At 42.9% G+C, this 16,444-nt stretch overlaps 1 protein-coding gene across 3 annotated transcripts; it reads left to right on the top strand.

Annotated features, from left to right (window-relative positions):
• The first annotated feature begins 427 nt into the window (after window positions 1–427).
• Window positions 428–16,061, top strand: VEZF1 (vascular endothelial zinc finger 1). 3 transcript variants are annotated; one of them, XM_036105844.2, is made up of 7 exons: window positions 589–608; window positions 3,240–3,460; window positions 5,350–6,044; window positions 6,818–6,881; window positions 7,945–8,146; window positions 9,412–9,531; window positions 12,671–16,061. In XM_036105844.2, the coding sequence occupies exons 2-7, from the start codon at window positions 3,455–3,457 to the stop codon at window positions 13,096–13,098; spliced, it is 1,515 nt and encodes a 504-aa protein (XP_035961737.1). In that variant the 5' UTR covers window positions 589–608; window positions 3,240–3,454; the 3' UTR covers window positions 13,099–16,061. The 3 variants fall into 3 exon arrangements, with proteins under 3 accessions (XP_035961716.1, XP_035961727.1, XP_035961737.1); XM_036105823.2 differs by lacking the exon at window positions 3,240–3,460 and having other exon boundaries at window positions 428–608; XM_036105834.2 differs by lacking the exon at window positions 3,240–3,460 and having other exon boundaries at window positions 429–608; window positions 7,963–8,146.
• Window positions 16,062–16,444: the final 383 nt, after the last annotated feature.

Consider the following 16,444-nt stretch of genomic DNA (forward strand, 5'->3'; position numbering starts at 1 on the left):
ACTGAGGAGCCGGGTGACCGCCGTGGCCTGTGCCTTCCGCTGAGGGTCTGATAGGAACGCGACGCTGCTGGGCACCGCGTTTGAGTCCCGGGAGACGGCCCAGCCGTGCCCAGCGAGCCCGCGCCAGACCCTGGCGTCCTCCATCTTCTCCTGCGCTCCCCCTGCTCCAGCTGCCTGAGCCGCGGACCGCAGCACCACACACCCCCGCGGGGGGGGACGCCGCGCCCCATCCCCGCCCCCGGCCCCACCCCAGCCCCCCCGCGGGGGCCCTGACCCCACCGCCGGCGGGCACTGGCTGAGCTCCGAGGCGGCGAGCCTGCGGCGGGGACGCCCAGAAGGGGTCCGGGCGGCTGGGGGCGGCGGCGGCCGGGTCGGGGCTCCCCCCCCGCCCGCGCTCGCCGCGGCGGTGGTGCGTCCCGGAGGTTACCGGAAGTGGCCGCGCTCGGCGCTGCCATGTTGAGGAGCCGCCGCTGCCGCTGCCGCCGCCGCCGCCGCCGCTTTGTTGTCGCCTCCTCCGGCTGAGGAGGCTCCCCGAGCGGGGGGAGTGGGGAGGAGGGGGGTCGGCCGCCGCAGCCATGGAGGCCAACTGGACCGCGTTCCTGTTCCAGGTACTGGGGGCCCCCCCGGGGGGGCACGGGGGGGACAGGGGGGCCGGGCCCCGGGCTGGCGGGCGGGCGGGCGCTCCTCCTCCCCTCCCTCCCGGCTCCGCTCTCCGGCCCGGCCTTAATCCCCCTTTGTTTTTCCGCCCGCCCGCCCCGGCGGAGCGGGGCTGCTGAGGTGAAAGGAGGCGGCCTCACGGGGTGCGGGGGAGAAAGCAGGCCTCAGGGTGAACCCCGGGCCCCCCCAGCACACTCACGCACACGCACACACCCTTCCCTCCCGCCCTGAAGGGGAAGGGAGGAGGCCGGTCGCTGTCACCACCCGCGGCCCAGAGAAAGGAGGGCGCCGGGCCGCTGGATAGCGCGGGCCGCTTGGCCACAGCGCGCCCGCCCCGGGCCCGCATCGTGGGGTGAGGGGGGATCCCCAGGTCCTACTCTGAGACCCCCCCACACACACAGACGCACTTCATCCATCTTCGCTCGCTCTCCTTCCTTTTCACCTCCCTCTCCTCTTTTTGTGTGTGTGTGTGTGTGTGTGTGTGTGTGTTGACTTTCTGACCCCCCCATCCCTGCGAATAGCGGGTATCCCTGGGTTCCCCGCCACTCCCCCTTCCCGCCGCCCCCCCCTTGTGTTTACCCTGTTGGGGGGTGTTGTGAGTGAGTATCCCCTCCCCAAACTTTTTACTGGATTTACATTTTTTCTCTCGCAAGCCTTTGCCGAGCCTTGGCAGCTGACACCCTCTCCCTCTGTCCAGCTCTCCCGCCGTCCCATTCAGCCCGGGGAATCCCCCAGCCGGGCCGGGGCGGGGGGAGCGGTGGGGGCCGGGACTCCAGGAGGCCCGACCTTCTCCCGGAGCGCTTTTCCCTCTCGTCCCACCTCGAACGTTTCCTCCAACCAAGTGGGGGAGACGGAAAGTGGAGAGAGCAAACAAAGTCGGCTTACAAAGCCCCCAGATGAGTCATTCGTTGGGGTGTTGGTCTACACTTTTTGCAAGAAACTTGAAAGTGCCTGTAGCCGATACGTTGGCAGTCCTCTTGCCCGCCCATTTTAGGTGGGGGACCCCTGTTGGGAAGACCGAGGCTTATTTTTTCCCTGCTTCATTTCTATTTGCAAACGAAGCACTTAGTGGGCAGTAGTGATGAGCTCACGGGAAAACTTCGGAACCGGAGGAGGTTAGGAAGCTTGTCACTTTAAATGCGTTCTTCCCGCCTCTCTGGGTTATTTTCCTTCTTTGAATAACTTTGTGAAATCCCAGACGCGTTGCTTGGGCGCTTGAGACCTTTTGAAACTAACCAGGAATGGATGCAGAATTTTCAAAAAATCCTCCCAGTCACTGGACCCATCCCAGTGCAGTTAATATAGGAATTGGATAATTCAAACATTACCTATTGTGTAGAGCTGATTTATTGTTTTAAGACCTATTTTCTTTCAAATGTGAGTAATTTGATTTTTAAGTAGTTAATTGAAATATATTCTGGCTTCTTAAAATTGAAGATATGCAAAATTATGGAACTCACAAACTTCTTTTTCTCATTCTGATCTGGTATTGTTTTATCATGCTTTAAGTCAACTTAAAAATGCATTGGGAAAGATATGATATATAACTAGTTGGCATCCAGATTGGTGTAAAGGTGGCAAATGCCCTCTCTAGAAAAGGCTTTCAAATGGTCATTTAAAAATGGGATTAACGGGCCACCTAAGTGATTTTCATGTGAGAAATGATTTAGATTCACCATATTAGTTACCATGTTAAACCTGCTGTCCGTAAACTTCATGGAGATTGAAAAAAAAAAAGGAGAGTTCTTTATGTAAAGGAAAAACCTATAACTAATTTTTGGAAAGTTAGTTGAACAATCTTTTGGAATACTTTTATTCTTTTTCTGGATAAGACAAATGCCAAGCATTTATTGATCAACTTGTTAATTAGATTTTATATTATTTAATTTTTTTCAGCAATTAAAATCTTTTTTTCCACCTGATGGAGAAGTGTGAAAGCTAATAATTGATCCTGGGCTTGGCAATGTGTGCAGTGAAAATTGTTGGAAAAATAATTTAGAGCCGAGGACAGTTGAATGGGTAAAGAGAATATTTCAGTCTTTTCTATGGAAAGGTATGAATAGACTTACTCAGTTTCAGTTTTAAGTAATTTTTACTGGGGAAATGGGAGAGTTAAACTCTCTTGTTTGTTTCCTAGAGCATACTATTGAATTTATATTTTAAAACAATTTAATACCTGCTTGCTTTCCAGATAACCTGGTGGAAAGTGAAAGCCATAGCTGTTAAGATGTTTGATGGATGATTCTCCTAACAGGACATTCAAGATATGACTCACTGATGCTAATTTGTTTCAGTACAAAATTTTTTGCCCTCTGGCACTGGAGATTTCATGGTGCTATATCCTACTACCCTGGGTGATGAAATAACATTTCTGTTTTGTTTTTTTGCCAACCCCAGAAAAAGGAAAGCTTGGGCAGGGTTAAATAAAAAAGCCTTAAAGTTGAAAGAGATGGGAGATAAAAGCTTTGGTTTGATGATACTAGTCAAATAAAAGTCTACCCAGAAGTTCTTTTTTTTTTTTTTTTTAAATCACTTAACTGAAGGCAGGCCATGGTTGTTATTTTACTCTGTCTCTCCCTCAGAGAACAAGTTGGGGAAACCCAGTTCCCCTCTTAGAAGGCTTCATGTAGAAGTGTGGGGATCCTAGGAATCCTCAGAGAGTGATTCCCGTAGTGGTCGAGGCATTCTACAGCATTTCACCCAAGAAGCAGGGACCTGGTGTGACCCTCGTGTGAGAGTGAGCTTCAGCAATGCTGTAAAAATACTTTATGTTGCCACAGACATCTGAATTGGTAAAATGGCAGTAAGTGCTTTTAGTACTCCATCGAACTAATGGTTGTTTAGAATTGAAAAATGCCTCTAAACACTATAAGTCTGAACTTTGTCCAGAAGATTTGCATTCCCTATTATCTGATCTGTTAGCCTTTGAAATTGTATATCTTGAGCTATCTTCAGCTATTAACTGTTTGTATACTGTATGGAAACTTGGGTATCCTACAGCCAGGTTGGAAAGGGGGTAAGATTTGCATCCAAATTCTGTAAAGTTTCCACTAATGTCTCATGGGCAGACACATTTACAGGAGCTCCATAAATTAAATTAAAAGTGGACTGTAATTCAGTGTAACTCAGTAATCCCTGGGTCCAGAAAGATACTCATAGGCAAGCACACAATTTCTGTGAGTACGTCCAGGACTCAAAGGGGGATTCAACCAAAATTATTAAATTGGAACTGGTAACTTTGAATATCACACCTCCTAATGATTTGGAGGAGACTTGGTTCCAGGCTTAGCGGTTGTATTGCCATCAAGTAAATATGGAGCTATGTGGTAGATACTCTTATCCATTAGGGGAGAAGAAGCTCTGTGTGAATGTGTGTGTCTGTCTCCTTGTTTTCTTCTTAATCAAGTTAACTGTAGGACTTGTGATTATAGAGTGAGAAGGCTAAATAAGTGACTAGAGTGTCTAAGATGATGGGATGGGACCCTCCTAGGATGTTGTGTGCTTAAAATATTTGGAACTCTTACATCTGGGTGCATGTATCCTTTCGGGATTACAAAACTCAAGCATAGGGGCTTGGGCTCACTGTCAAAAAAGTTTCAAAAATAACGTTGGTAAAGTACAACGTATCAGGAAGAACTATTTCAGGAATTTTTTCCATCAGTTCCTAAATGTTTTATCAGTATGGAGAATTTTGAAAGAATCAAAATCAAGAGAGTGAGTATTCGTAAATACCAAGAATCTGATCCACAATGAAATTTTGGTTTCAGTGCAGCTAAAGAAAATTTCCAGACGGTGTCCAGTTCTGGAGTGGAGAAGCACATTATAACAGCAAATGTCTAATACTTTAATGAAACATATAAGTGCTGGAAGAAGAGGAAAATGAAAGGAATTTTAATTATTTATAGTTTGTTTTCTCTTGCTAGTCTGTCTTTGAGAGTTTAGGGTTTGAACAACTGGTGGTGTTAAAAGGATGCAGATTTCTAGTGTAAGATTAAATGAATTGAGAAACAACTGACAGGTGTTTTGCTGTAGGCTACCTTCACAGATGCCTTCCAGGCTGATTAATAGCAGGTTTCATTTCAATCAAATCTTTTAGTAGGAAAGTTAAGTGAAAACTTTAAAAGTAAACTTAGCAAATAGTGCATATATTCAGAGAGCTAAGTTTCTTTTATCACTTAGCAACAGCCTCCTTCCTCAGTCACTAAGTTTTCTAACGGAAAGGGAGAGACAGTGCCTTTCTTTTCCTAGGTAAAATAGACAAAGAGATGATTATGTGTATGTGTGTGAGTGTGTAGTGTGTGCATTACTGCAGTAAGGTACTGGCAGATACTTAAGTCTGGAGTGTAATTTTTTTGACAAGTTATTTAAACTTGGTTTCAGCACTCACAGACTAATGCACACTGATTTCATCAGCTGGTATGTCCCTTCTGCACCAGGATGGTGTGTAGTCAGCTGTTTGAAAGCAAGATCACTGTGAGCAACTTAGTCATAAAAGTTTTGTGTCTGCACAGTGATTTTAATGCTTTGTATTGGGAGCTCTGAGGGTAACTAGGTGGTTGCTGGATTTCTGCTGCAGGGAGTAGCTTATGGGCTCTTTGATTGTTTCTTCTGGTCTCTGTTGTCTGGAGCATGTTGAATTTTGAAGGCCATTGTGCGAGGCTGAGTTTCTGAAGTGTAAATGTTTGGTTTTAGGCCCATGAAGCCTCCCATCACCAACAGCAGGCAGCACAGAACAGCTTGCTGCCCCTCCTGAGCTCTGCTGTGGAGCCCCCTGATCAGAAACCATTGCTTCCAATACCAATAACTCAGAAACCTCAAGCAGCGCCAGAAACATTAAAGGATGCCATTGGGATTAAAAAAGAAAAACCCAAAACTTCATTTGTGTGCACTTACTGCAGTAAAGCTTTCAGGGACAGCTATCACCTGAGGCGCCACGAGTCCTGCCACACAGGGATCAAGTTGGTGTCCCGGTCAAAGAAAACCCCCACCACGGTGGTTCCCCTCATCTCCACCATCGCTGGGGACAGCAGCAGAACTTCGTTGGTCTCGACCATTGCTGGCATCTTATCAACAGTCACTACATCTTCCTCGGGCACCAACCCCAGCAGCAGTGCCAGCACCACAGCTATGCCCGTGACCCAGTCTGTCAAGAAACCCAGTAAGCCTGTCAAGAAGAACCATGCTTGTGAGATGTGTGGGAAGGCTTTCCGAGATGTGTACCACCTCAATCGGCACAAGCTCTCCCACTCGGACGAAAAGCCCTTCGAGTGTCCTGTCTGTAATCAGCGTTTCAAGAGGAAGGACCGGATGACTTACCATGTGAGGTCTCATGAAGGAGGCATCACCAAACCCTATACTTGCAGTGTTTGTGGGAAAGGCTTCTCGAGGTACTGCATTTTGCTTTGCTTTTTGTTTTCATTAGGTATCAGTGAACTTCAGTTTTGTCTCTTTGTGACCTAGAAGGTTTATGTGAGCATAGCTGTGGGCAGGCCTGTGTTATTAGAGGAGATTGATGATAAAGTACTACACTTCCAGGTCTAATTCCAGTTTGGTGTGGTTGACAAGTGGTGACATAGTGATTAGCCTAATATTTCAGTTAAGAAGTGCCTTGGTGGACTCAGGCCTTCATTTGGCACATTTATAATTCTTACCACTGCAAAACCACCGGTTTCCAATTCAGTCGGGTGACTAGACATGAGGTTCACTGTGCAAATCAAAGAAACTTACTTCTTGGAAGTTGGGATGACCTTGAATACTGTTAGTATAACTTTTAGGAGGACGCTTTTCTATTTTTCTGTGGTTACTAACATTTCACTAATTTTCATTTTTAAAGGCTTTTAAAGAAAAGTTAATATAGGAGTAGCTTTCTCTGGCAGGTGTTAGGACTAAAACTTTGGGTATTTTATAATTTAAAGAACCAAGGCCTAACGTGATTTGATGTTGACTAGGAGAGAAAAATTAACAGGTAAACGACTAAGATTTTTGTTTATGGTAAGAGAGGTAAGGAGGCTTGCACTGGGGGGAGGGGGAGTTGGTAATTCTGCTAGCTTTCTTTAAAATGCCCTCCACCCAAAGCTGCCAAGCATGTAAACATCACCGTGAGTAGCATTTCTCAATGTGTGTTCCATTACATCTTCTGTTGAAACTCTCTCTTTCACAGGCCTGACCACTTAAGCTGTCACGTAAAACATGTCCATTCAACAGAAAGACCCTTCAAATGCCAAGTAAGAGTTAAAATGACTTATCCTTAGTGTAGCACGTAATGCACATTATCCAGAAGGTCTGAGCCAGTCAAATCTCACCGTTCTTGAATAGTCTTAAAATCACTGACTTGAGTAAATGTGGTCCATTTGAATTCTGGTTTTATACAATATAAATGACAGCTTCTATTTCTGTGAGGCAAGAGCATTTAAAAATGTAAATGTGTTGTTTTTGTTAAGCTACATTTCCCTTTCCTTAGGCAACAGTATTTATCGTTACAAGAAAAAAAATTTATAGTCTTGCAAAGGTCATTATGTATTTGAAATGAATAAATGAATAAAATGCTTTAAATTATTTTCTGGGTTGATGATTTTAACTGTAATAGAAGAAAATAGGAATTTTCTCCCAAATGTTACCACTTATTGGATGTTTGTCTGCCAAATTGGAGCATTTTCTAGTTGTTTGAAAATCTGTTGATTTTATTTGACCTAAGTTGTGATAACGAAAAGGTTAAGAATCTTGCTAAATCAAATGACTTTTTTAGACATCAGTAATTTTAGTTTATTGCTGGAAGTCTTTCTGTGCTCCTTTCAGTTAAATGTGTTAATGACTGACTTTATTAAGTAAGTGATTTGAATCTTAAGAAAAATCCAATCTGAGGAAGGAAGCTAGTGTCATTTGAGCGAGTACCTGCTATGTGCGAGGCCTTGGGCCAGACTCTTAATCCCACCAATAATTTTGGGAGGTAGGTATTTTTATCCTCCTTTTACAGATGAAGAAACAAATTCAGATAGGTTAATTTGCTCAGTGTTACACTGTTTTCATGAATCAAGGAGCTGGATTTAAATCCAGGTTTAACTGACTCTACAGCTCACATCTTTTCAGTACTCTGTGTTGATATTTCTTCTTCCCCCAAAATGTAAGGGTCTAAAGTTCACCAAATGTTTTGTTATGATTATGATTCTAGGTAACACATGCAATTAAAATTCAACTAACTCAGTCTGCTTGTGGACATGGATAGGGTAATGCCTAGAATATAACGTACTTTAAAATGAGTAGAACAGGATAGTCTATATTTAAAAAAAGTTTTCCTCCCTCATGCAGACGTGCACTGCTGCCTTTGCCACCAAAGACAGACTGCGGACACACATGGTGCGCCACGAAGGCAAGGTATCGTGTAACATCTGTGGGAAGCTTCTGAGTGCAGCGTACATCACCAGCCACTTAAAGACACATGGGCAGAGCCAAAGTATCAACTGTAATACATGTAAACAAGGCATCAGTAAAAGTAGGTGACACTTCAGATTGTATTTCTGTTGCATTTCAGATTAATGAAATCTGGATGTTTTTATAATGTACTGAAGGTATTTTCACTATGCTCTCAGCACTGTATTCATAATCATCTTACATGTTTTCTTCTCTCACTAAAGCGTGTAAACACACGTCAATGGAGAGTATATACTGGTGTTGGAAATATACCTCACCTGCGTGGATACAAACAGCACTGACAAGCCCTCCACTAATTTTGCTTTCAGTCCTGTGCTTGTCTACTAATAACACCCAAGTTAGAAAAGCAGAATTTCCCTGTAACTGTTTTTCAACGTGTCCCTTCTTCTATGGAGTTTCAATAAAAAGCTCTAGTGTTTTAGAATTGTGGCAGCAGGAGCCGCACTAGGAAGCTGCAGCTGCTGCGAGGCAATTTTCATTGTTTTTATTTAATGTTAGGAAGATTCTTAAGCATTGGTGTCTCCTAACTCCTGTTTGAGTTAGTAACATGCCCTTAATAACCTTAAAGATGAAAGTGGCATCATTAAGTTTGCTTTTCAAACCCAGATCTGTAGAGTTGGGATATCATATCCATCTGAAGATGTAAGTGCTCTACTTACCTTAAATTCAGAATTGAAGATAGACTGTTTCAGGGACTCGTGGATAGAATTCAGTACTTGCATTTACCCCGGCTTTGTCTTTGAGATTGCCCTAACCACCAGAAGAAAGTCTATTCCTAATTCTGTATTCTATTATGTATGTATTATATGCTGCAGAAACATCAAATTCTCAGAATAGGTGGCCAAAAGTGAGTGGGGAAAGAACGTTTAAAGTGTTCTAATCTCAACCATTTTTGCTTCTTTGTAAGTACATTGGGTTTATTATCTAGCATGTCATACTTTGTTAACTTTACAAAACTTTACTTTTAGTGTACTTTGTTGTGGTCATGTGACCAACTTTATCAGGTATTTTGATGAGCAGAAATTAGTCCATGCTGATTTTACCCAAGTTCCATTCTAAAAGACACTTGCTTTTTAATACAGCAAAGAATTCTTTTCTCTTTTATATTGGTTTCCCCAGCTCTCTCGATTTTTCTTTTATTAATTTGTCTATTTTGACCAGTATAGACAGAAGCAGCAAAAGAAGATGCTCTGTAGTAAAAACTGTCAAGACAAATGATAAAGTTCAGAGAAGCACGAGGAGCCAGAGTATCTAAGTTTCAGATTTTGAGCACCTGGCTGCACGTTTTCAAGGTAACGTAGCATGTGTGGTTTGTCTTTGGGGCAGCGTGCATGAGCGAGGAGGCCGGCAGCCAGAAGCAGCAGCAGCAGCATGTAACGAGCTGGCCAGGGAAGCAGGTGGAGACGCTGAGACTGTGGGAAGAAGCTGTCAAGGCAAGAAAGAAAGGTAAGATGAGGTGGCCAGAACTCACAGGACGGCTAGACCAGTGTGCTCACTTAGTGTGCCCCGGGCTCTAAGTGAGGCAGCCACAGCTTAGGGAGTCTGGCTTCATGGGAACCTGGAAACACTATGTTGGCAACAAATTTCCAAGCTTCCAGATAAGTCTTTTTACCTTAACAAATAAAAATCCTTAGTACTTCTTTTCGTGTTCTTTTGATTTTCCTTTTGTTACAAATTTGGAGCCAGATTTGGTCCTTTCCCTGTGTATGTTTAGAGTTCATTTTTATGTCAACCTCCGTGCATTATGGGCTCCTCTTTTTCCTTTCTAAAACATTCCCACTTTTGGGGGTGGATGAAATATTCTTATGGTACATAAGTTTATTTTCTTACAACTTTGCTACTTTCTGCTCTTTAGTGTTCTTTCTGCATTGTATTATTTATTACATGTTTCTGGCTTTACGAGGCTGATATCTTTTCTCTTGGTCTCACCCTTAATCTCATTCAGTCTGTCACTGGGGCTGGCATTAGCTTAACAAGTATGTACTTAAGTTGTTAGGGACTTTACTGTAATTGTTACTAAAATTGAGAATGGTTTGCTTTTCTCTCATATATCGTATAAAGAATCCGTTGGCGTATCCGTCTTCCACACAGCTTTTTAACTTAATACTTAGAGCTTTGGCTTCTGGACTGTTGTGCGGGCATTTGAAATCAATGATTTTGTCAGCGTACCATCAGCCACGGGAGAGATTCCTAAATTCCTTCTTTCCTTCCAGACCTCTTTGTCTTACTGTTTTATTTTAAATTCATAAGGAACCCTCTGCCTCTAGGCTCCTCTGTAATTCCTTTGCTGTGTAGTTTCTTCCCTCCTTTGCTTTCATGTAGTATGGCTGTTCCCTTCCACAGATCCCTTCTAAACACCCTGTACTTGGATAAAGATAAAAGGAATAGCGTCCGTTTTCATACATCTCCTGGCATTGCAGCCAGATAGGCCTCCTACCTTTCCTCAGCGGCTGCTTCCTCCTCTCTTCCAAATGAAGATTTGTCATTATTTAATAAAATGTTTTATCGTTAGGAGAAGAGGTAAGGGGGGTGGGCAGGAAGATGTATATATGCTATGACAGTCGCATAGTGGGTGAAAGCACGTTACAAAGGATGTTTTAGTAGAGAAGGAGTAAGAGTAAAATTATTTAAGTCCTAGAAAAGGATGATGTTAGACTGAAAGGAAAAAGTGCAGGATGGCGGCAGGGGTGGTGATGGCACATGTAAGAGTGAAAGCCCCTTCTTTGGTGTAAACAAGAATACCCTTAACCAGTGCTACCATCACCTCAAAAGTGAGTTGGTTTTCTCTTTCTTTCTGCACTTTTCTATTTGGTGTTGTATTTCATTTTGCTTGCACAATAAGACTCAATTGTTTAGCTCATCTTCTGACCTCCATGAAACAAAATGCTTTTGTATTCCCATTTGTAGCATGAATCTCTCTGGAAACGACCACTGATGTTAGAAACTTCTGTATTCATGTTAGTAAAATGTCACATTTCGGGGGAGAGGAGACTTCTGCCCTGAAAACCTAAACTTGAGTCAGCAGGTCTCTTTTTTTAAATAAGGTAATGTAAGTTCCCAAACCTGAGTGACATTCAGATCGCCATTTCAGGAACTTTTTAAAAATACACATTTCCAAAGTTCATCTAAATCTCACTATTGAATTTCCTGGGAAGCCATTTAAAAAAAAAAAAAAAAGCTCCCTAGATAAATGATTTTGATCATCAGCCAGGTTTGGGAATTCCTGACATAGAGTTTGCCAGAGTTTCATCATATTGATCAAGGGAGAGCTGCTTATTGACTCCAGGGTCGGCGTGAGGTGATTTGACCCATATGTGTGGGATGTGTGCAGACCTTTATCTTTAGTCTCAAATGTATTTCTCCATTTTGACAGCCAAATTACACACAACTAGCCCACTCATCTGTCTTCTTACTGCTGTTTCCTGACACACCAGCAGGTGGTGCTGAATTTTGTTGAGGGGTGGGGTGGGGGTGTCACCTCTGAGGGAAGTTTTCTTTAAGAAGTGCCCGGGCTTTGCTGGGTAACAAGGACCAGGGTCCCCCAAATCACTGCAGGGTCTTCTTGCTTAATTAGTCCTCCTTGGTATGGTTGGTGATGTGTATAATATGTGCAGTTAGATGACACTAGGCATAGAGTGGGTGATTCTGTCAGCATCAGAAAGTGAAGAAGAAATGGGAGTGGAGAGGAGAATACAAACCCACTGAGAGAGATTTTATCTTTCTTAACATAGGAAACCTAACCAGAAACAACAGGATTGTTTTTTTGTTTTGTTTTAAAGATTTTATTTATTTGACAGAGAGAGAGACAGCGAGAGAGGGAACACAAGCAGGGGGAGTGGGAGAGAGAGAAGCAGGCTTCCCGCCGAGCAGGGAGACCAATGCGGGGCTCGATCCCAGGACCCTGGGATCATGACCTGAGCCGAAGGCAGACGCTTAACGACTGAGCCACCCAGGCACCCCACAACAGGATTGTTTAAACAATTTTTCTAAGACTGAAATAAACAGATATGAAAATAGCTTGTCAGTCCCTACTTACGGACTGACCTTACCTCTGAGGCTTTAGAGTACACAGCATTGAGGACACACAACGCTCTCCGCTAGTTACAGTGCGCCTTACCAGAAGATTTTTCTGATTATCTGTTCTTGTGTGACCATCGGCCCAGCTCTTTGTAAACAAGCTCTTTCTCCTGGCCTGCCGATGGTTGGCTCTGCCTGCATGAAGTGGTAGTGAGAATACTAAGCCCTGCTTGATATCTCTGCCCCCCAGAGTGCCTTGCGGAAATTAACTGGTCTTCCAGCATCACTGTGAGGTAGGTAAGTAAATCTAAATTTGAAACCAAAAGTGCCAGGCTAAACAAGTTGCCCAAGGCCTTGTGGGAGGTATAGTGTCAGAAAAGAGATTCACGTACCCCCAGTCCTGTGCTCAGAAAGAGCCTCCCTTCCTGTTGACCGCTTGGTAGAGAACTGTAATTTCATTCATTAAATGTTTGTCCTTTTTAATTAAAAAAAAGTTGATTCAGAAGCTGTTTGTGAATTTTGTTCATTGTTTGGGGAGTCTAAAGGCCATTTTGTCTTCTTATTTTAGAAGCTGCTAACCTGTGCCAAACCTCCACGGCTGCTACGACACCCGTGACTCTCACTACTCCATTCAATATCACGTCCTCTGTGTCGTCTGGGACGATGTCAAACCCAGTCACAGTGGCAGCTGCAATGAGCATGAGAAGTCCAGTCAATGTTTCAAGTGCAGTTAACATAACCAGCCCAATGAACATAGGGCACCCTGTAACTATAACCAGTCCATTATCCATGACCTCTCCTTTAACACTTACTACCCCAGTCAACCTTCCCACCCCTGTCACTGCTCCAGTGAATATAGCACACCCCGTCACCATCACGTCTCCCATGAACCTGCCCACACCTATGACGTTAGCTGCCCCTCTCAATATAGCAATGAGGCCTGTAGAGAGCATGCCTTTCTTACCCCAAGCTTTGCCTACATCACCACCTTGGTAAACAGTATTATAAAATCAAAATATGGGTTAAAGTAAATATTTACCAGCAACTTACTTTTAGTTTATTAAAGCAAAAAGTAAACCATGAAATTGGGAGATTTTATTACATTAGTTAATAATAGTGTAGTAGCATTTTTCTCCAATTTGGCTGGGATTGTTCAAAGTAGGGTGTGTATGTAACTTATCACTGGACCACTTTAGTTTAATCAGAAATTCCTTTTAGCTGACAGCATTGCTTAAACAAGATAGTAGTTGGCAAGGTAAAATGCCAGAATTAAAACCAATCATAAAAAAGCAAAACCCATTTCAAAATAAAAAAACGGCATTACTGTTTCTAATCCCAAGAAATCATTTTATTCTAAACACTAGCAGAACTCTTCTCCCTATACAAGGTGGATGGCTGATTTTAACCTGAAGTTCTAAATCCACAGATAGAGGGCTAGTGTAGCATTGTCTGTGTTTATTGTTTTTATGAGTAAATACATGCATTGTCATAATAAAATGCATTTCAGAGAATATGCATTTTACCTTTGGGAATATGTTAATTTCAGGCAGCATTCCCTATGGGAAAGGTGATACCAGCTCTGATATGCAAAGCATATGATAATTTATCATTCTAACTTCAACATATAATAGGGATTGTGACCTGATATTTGGAGATGTAAATATTGCTCAGCATATTAATCCTGATGGAATATAGCATTGTAGTTGACTTTTTAAAAAAATTAAAAAAACAAAAACAAAAAACAACCAAAATATACAAATTGTGTTTTGGTAAGAAAAGGCCTCAACTGACAGAGGAGAAGTCAAGCGTGTGGACAGGCAGACTCCTAACAAACAGAGGCCAGTGGGACTCCTATTCAGGAGCCAAGGAGTACTTGGAACAGTTAAAATATATTGCTTTAAATTGGAAGATGCTGGAGGCACTGGGATGTGATATGCCCCTCTCTCTCCCAATCAGAGCCTGTTGATGTTACAACAGGGAAAGATGTGTTAGTTGCTCACTAGAGTTTATGTCTTATATTAAATTGTATACAGTTTTTATTCTAACCACTAACTAGGTAGTATGCCCCTTCAGAACAAGCAGAGTGTATCTTTTTTTTTTAATTTTTCCTTCCGTTTCTTAATCAAGTATTGTGCAGATTTGTTCAACTTTGTAAATATGGACATCACTTTTTTTTTTCTTTGAGAAAACACTTGTATCAGCTTTGTGGTGTTTTCAGGGAGACAGCTCTCTCTACTCCCTGTAGAAACCCAGCAATGATTGTGCACGTTAGGACATGTGCTTTTTATTTCTGAGCAGGATGTTTTATCTGTACATAAAGTAGAAACCAAAAGTTAGGGAAGCAGATACTTTTTACACCATCATGCCACACATTAATGTTTTTAAAGCATTGTGTTTTTTTAAAAAAAGTTACTAAAACCAAGACGCTGTGATTTTTTTAAGTTGCAATATGTTTTTGGTTTTTTTTTTTTCTTTTTTAATCTTGCAGTTAAGAGAAATGGAATTTAGTTGTATTAATCTTGCAGAATGTTTGCAGGACTGACTATCAAACTGGATGACTTCCGTTTATACCCCACTGTGTCAGTTCAAGCATCAAATACCTTACATCCGAGGCAGACTTCCTACATCAGGGACAGGTATCTGTGTGTCATTATACAAAACAGTTCGAGGGGGTTGAACTACATAGTAAAAAATAAAATAGTACTTAGTGTAAAATAATTTTATAAATGATCTTTTGTACTTTAGGACATTAAATTGTACAACTTTTGTATATATAAAAGCTTAGGAACTTTCTGTTTAGCAGGAAGGCAACACATTCCTACACTTTTAATGTATATGTTTGTTATAATGTCCATGTAAACATGCCCTATGTTTGTGCCTTTTAATTAGTTTGTCTCAATAAACAAAATGTAGAGAAAAATATGTAGCTATGACTTTGTTACAACTGTTCCTATCCACAGTACGAAGAGGGTTTGTTTTTAATCTGTAGAGCATTGTGTGTGGGCTACTGGAAGGACTTGTGTAGGGGAGGCCCGTACATGGCCCTACTGAGGCCTGGATTGGGCAGGTAGTGGCCACATTTGAAGGAAGCCCACATTTCCTGGCATGCAGCCCCAGGACTGGGTTCTGGCTCTGCCTGCTGGGACCTGTCGTCTCTCTGGCTGGGCTGGCAGTCACCATCCACCATGATTCAGACAGCCCAGGCTTCCTCCACAGTGGCCTAAGGAGCAGTCCTCAGTGGGGGCAGGTGTGGACCCTACCCCCAGGCTAGAGTGTGGTCGTCAGAACCCTGAAAGTATTAGTTCCTAAAAAAAAAAAAAAAAAAAGATATATACTAGAAATGATTGTTTTATCAATTCATTGTATAATAAACAGGAGTGAGACTTCATTGTATGACTTCAGTTAAAATGCTATTTTGTATGCATTCTTTATTCACTTAAGAAGCTTGTCTGCAATAATAAAGCCACGTCGTGTCTTCTTTTGGGAGGGAGAGAATTGGCAGGAAGGGGGTGGCAGCAGGCCACTGAAAGGGGGGCCGAATAGGTTGTATGGTGAGATTCTCCTGTGTCTTGGGACTGAAATTGAGTTTTGATGCTGATGAACTGATTCAACCAAGTGTTGAAGGCACGACGGCCACCGCGCTACGAAAAAGCAGAGTTTGTTTTTCCCTTTCTGGTTGTAACCTGGTTGAGAGCTTCCCTTTATCAGATTGGCAGCTAAACAGTTGTATTAGATAATCCTCGAATCTGACATCCAGCCTGTTATGCTCTAGGGCTCGCTGCTTGGCCTGCATTTGCCTTTTATTGTATATCCATTTCCCTCCTAAGGTGTGCTCCTAAATGAAGGTTTCTATGTAAGCAGATGATGATTTTTCCTGTCAATACCAGCACTGTATTACTAACATGCAAAATACTGCAGATTTATTTTGACAAATTAAAGTTAACCGGTCACAAATGTTATGATGGATTGCTTAATATCTCAGAAGCTTCACCAGTTCACTCTGATGGTAGAGAAATGTTTAAAGCACTGCTTCTCCAGGTGTACCCATCTCGGTATGGGGCTGGAGAAAGGGGGAGGGATGCTGTCAGGCTGGTTGCTATTGAGCCCCTACCGAGAAGGGAGGGTGGAAACACACCAGACTGACTGCAGTAGACTCCTGCCTGTCAGCTTGAGGAAAAGCCAGGAAGCCAGGCCTTGGGTAGGGGCCACAGGCATAGGCCCCTGTTCTACCCAAAAGAGAAAATGGGTTGAGAATATTTCTCATGCTCTAGAACCCAGTTTCTTTACTTGTAAAGGGCTTTAGGCTAGGTCGCCTACCCATTTGTGTTCAGCTAGAGTCATC

The sequence above is a fragment of the Halichoerus grypus genome, chromosome 2 (genome assembly GCF_964656455.1).
Source record: "Halichoerus grypus chromosome 2, mHalGry1.hap1.1, whole genome shotgun sequence".
NCBI lineage: Eukaryota > Metazoa > Chordata > Mammalia > Carnivora > Phocidae > Halichoerus > Halichoerus grypus.

Bases quoted from the DNA above. Each gene is read 5' to 3' on its own strand.
- VEZF1 (XM_036105823.2), top strand. From the start codon at position 576: ATGGAGGCCAACTGGACCGCGTTCCTGTTCCAG. The intron at 6,882-7,944 runs GTAAGAGTTAAA...ATTTAAAAAAAG, and splicing joins AAAGACCCTTCAAATGCCAA to TTTTCCTCCCTCATGCAGAC. The intron at 9,532-12,670 runs GTAAGATGAGGT...TTCTTATTTTAG, and splicing joins TGTCAAGGCAAGAAAGAAAG to AAGCTGCTAACCTGTGCCAA.